Source organism: Solea senegalensis, linkage group LG17 (genome assembly GCF_019176455.1).
Source record: "Solea senegalensis isolate Sse05_10M linkage group LG17, IFAPA_SoseM_1, whole genome shotgun sequence".
Classification (NCBI taxonomy): Eukaryota; Metazoa; Chordata; class Actinopteri; order Pleuronectiformes; family Soleidae; genus Solea; species Solea senegalensis.
In genome coordinates, this window is record NC_058037.1 from 9,406,830 (window position 1) to 9,410,627 (window position 3,798).

At 38.6% G+C, this 3,798-nt stretch overlaps 1 protein-coding gene across 1 annotated transcript; it reads right to left on the bottom strand.

Annotated features, from left to right (window-relative positions):
- Window positions 1–664: 664 nt before the first annotated feature.
- LOC122784203 (mitoregulin-like) lies at window positions 665–2,144 on the bottom strand. Its single transcript, XM_044049359.1, has 2 exons — window positions 1,896–2,144; window positions 665–935 (listed from the first exon to the last, which is right to left on the bottom strand). Exon 1 carries the CDS (start codon window positions 2,067–2,069, stop codon window positions 1,899–1,901), a length of 171 nt encoding a protein of 56 aa, XP_043905294.1. The 5' UTR covers window positions 2,070–2,144; the 3' UTR covers window positions 665–935; window positions 1,896–1,898.
- Between the last annotated feature and the right edge of the window lie 1,654 nt (window positions 2,145–3,798).

Consider the following 3,798-nt stretch of genomic DNA (forward strand, 5'->3'; position numbering starts at 1 on the left):
CACAACCTCGGGCAGGTAAATTATATCTCACAAAAAGGGAAGTTCATCCACAACAATGGAGACATAAAAGGCTACAATATCTCTGATGTGGCTGAAAGCTCCATGTAAGAGCAAACAATTGGGATTTAGCATTCATTAAAATAATTAAAAAGCATGTATATATATACATATATATATATATATATATATATATATACATATATATATATAGCATTAATCAGGATGATTATGTTTCTTAGATGCACTGATATTACCAAAATACACTGTGGCTCTGAAACTTTTACTCTTCAACATGTCACGTTTGGATGATGTAGTTTTACACTGACGGAAATGTTATAAATATGCTACTTTTCCTGATACACTTTAATGCCTTAATCTGATGCAGAAATTACATATGAGCATTTGTGACGATCAACACTATGGCTGTGATTCTCACTTTAATCCAGCAGATGGAGCCCACGCTCTAAGTAAACCCTTAATAAAGTTTGAAATTAAGCTTTCAATATTAATGAAATCTATGAGGCTCATGTTGAATTCCACCTTTGACCAAGACTATTAGCAAGGTTAACAACTGTTACAAGAAAGTCTAAATCTAGATCTCTATCACCACCAAAATTCAATCATCTCATCAAAATCAGAAAAACATATAAATGCCAGCAAAACGTGAAAAACATCAATCATTTATTTGACCACATTATAAAAAGATGAACACCAAACACCAGGTTGTTATGTAAACAAACAGCAGACAAAGTGGCCATGATCATAACAGTGCTGTAAAGGAGACAGTCTGCTGTGTAGTGTGTGGAGTATGGCTGTTTTTCCAAATGCAGACAGGAGAGGACACAGGTACGTCACGATGATGATGACACTTCTCCACAACAGAACATCCAGAATCCAGCAACTTCAGTATTTATCCAAACCCCAGAGTTCCAGCTCTGGCAGAAAAAAAGAAAAAAAAAAATCACACAGGTAAATGATTTCAAGTGAAATTATTATTATCATGAGTGCGATGTCCGAACTGTAGATCAGTTAAAAAAAACCTGTTTAATCTCCAACATTTAGCAAGGATATGTCTAAAATCTCAATAAAGCCAGCAATCTTGAGCCGAATCACAACCCCTTCCGTCAAATTTTAATTAAGTGACTGTGTCAGACAGAGTCTTTGGTCCGGTCATACAGGAAGTACTGAACTAATCTTTTTAATTAACTGATTGATTTAAGGACTGCTTTGCTCGTCACTGCTGTGTATAAGACAGCACCACGGCCCATGTTGAGGAGGTACTTTTTACTAACAGAAAGCAATGTGGTTAGCAAGTTAGTAGAGTAGAGCCAAGTAGTGCTAGAAGTGTATAAAGGAAAGGAGCCATTAATGCTTCACTTTGACTATGAAATGGCTTATTAACACCAGGTCACTTTGTGATCTTAGAGTCCTTTACATCTGGTTTGGTGTAAATAGCACAACTATATTTAATGTAATTTATAGTGTAGTTACATGTGTATCAATAACAGTGAAGTACAGACTACTCTTAAGTGGTGGGAGGGAGACCCCTTGTCAAATTCTGCTTAGGGCCCCCACAAAGCACTGCACCCGCACCGGCACTGCTCCTAGTCCACTTCAACCTAATCTAAAAAAAAACTCGTAAACGATTTTTTAAGTAGCTGGAAAATGTTTGTGTTTGTTGTTGGGACGACATTAATTTTTGTTTGCTTAGCAGTGGAGCGAGCCAAAGCAGAAACTAACACTCTACGGTATATTTGTTTATTTATCGCATCTTATATCGTCATTAAAGCGTGTATTTTGTTTGTTTGTTTTTCTAACTCTGCTACACATTTACCATATAAACATAGCCCTGATTTACAGGCATACATTTGCAGCTAAACAAACTTCCCACGAACCATTCACGCTAAATCCAGCTTCTTCTGCGTCTCTGACAGTTTGTCCTGCAGTCGTTTCTTCCTCCAGTCCAGAAACTTCCTTCTCATCCTGTTGGCCTGCCAGCCCGCCAAGAAACCGGCGGCGAAAGAGACCACGACGGCCACCTGCAGCGTCCTCTCCGACACTTCTGCCATGTTCACCTCTGTCTGACAGCTGCACACCGTGTATGAATCGTGGTCGTTGCTTGGCTCAAACAGGAAGTAAAACACACACGTCTCGCGTTACTACAGCGACGTTAATCTCGCGGTCCCTGGGTTGTTCTTGTAGTCTGGCCTCAACATGACAAACAGTCTCTTATAGAAGCGTAACCTTTGTAGTATATTTGCTACATTCCAGGAATAAATGCGTCCACTTGCACACAATGCAGTAAAGCATGTAGCCCACCACTTAATATCATGTTGTAATGAAAACATGACCCATGACCTCCTCTTACACACGATATAATATTAAATATATTCATTAGCAGTGTTTTTATAATTGCAATAAGACCTTCAGTTGTAATTATCACACTATGTAAGTGTGTGTATGTATATGCACTTTTGTAGGTTTAATTACAGTTCTCAATGCCATTATTTACTTAATTTTAGATTCTCTGATCTCTGATTTTGATGTTAATAGATTTATTTTGCATCATGAATATTTTTTTTATTGTGAAGCACACATCATTTTCATATCAAAACAATTTGAAATTATGTGCAATTTCATAATGACCTTCATTAATTTTGATATCATGATGGAAACTTGTGTTATAATTTTGAACTCATATTGCCCACTTGCAACTAAACAGTTGATGTGTTTTTTTTCCCACAGACTAGACTTGCCCCCAGCTCATTTTAGTTTGAGACCTCCATTGTGGAGAAACTCATTTACAAATGAGTCCTTCATTTGTCCAACAGGGGAAATTCCTTCTCTATATTTAACTCATCCTCTACTAGAAACATTGTGAGAAAAGGGCAATCAGAGATAGCAGACTTCACCACATTAAGGCAACAAGCCTCTGTCCACCTCTGTTGGTCATATTGGCAAGGTCAGAAACACAAACAGACAGACAGACAGACAAGCAGACAGACACACAGAGCCACTAAAAACAATACTTCACCCCCACTCTATGGGGTGAAGTAACTATAACATTTTTGGTGACTTTTAGGATGACATAATAAAGTATGACTTTTTTGTTAAAATTTGGACAACATACTATAGTATGACTTTTTTGTAAAATTTTGGACAACATACTATAGTATGACTTTTTTGTCAAACTTTTGACGACATACTATAGTATGAGGGCCACACAGTGTTGTAGCGGTTAGCACTCTTGCCTTGCAGCAAGAAGACCCAGGTTCGATCCCCAGTTGGAACAAGGGCCTTTCTGCATGGAGTTTGCATGTTCTCCCCGTGTGCGCGTGGGTTCTCTCCGGGTTCTCCGGCTTCCTCCCACAGTCCACAAACATGCAATGTGGGGATTGGGTGAATTGGACACTCTAAATTGACCATAGGAGTGAGAGTGAATGGTTATTTGTCTCGAGCTGTGTGTGGCCCTACGATGGACTGGCGAACTGTTCAGGGTGTACCCCGCATATCGCCCGATGGAGCTGAGATTGGCACAGCACCCCCCGTGACCCTCTGGAGGATAAAGCGGTAGATGATGACTGACTGACTGACTATACTTTTTTGTCAAATTTATGACGACATACTAATGTATGACTTTTATGTCAAAATTTGGACAACATACTACAGTATGACTTTTTTGTCAAATTTTGGAGAACATACTAACCTTTGACTTTTTTGTCACATTTTGGACGATATACTAACCGAGGACTTTTTTGTCAAAATTTGGACGACATACTATAATATGGCGTTTTGTCA

Bases quoted from the DNA above. Each gene is read 5' to 3' on its own strand.
- LOC122784203 (XM_044049359.1), bottom strand. From the start codon at position 2,069: ATGGCAGAAGTGTCGGAGAGGACGCTGCAGGTGGCCGTCGTGGTCTCT.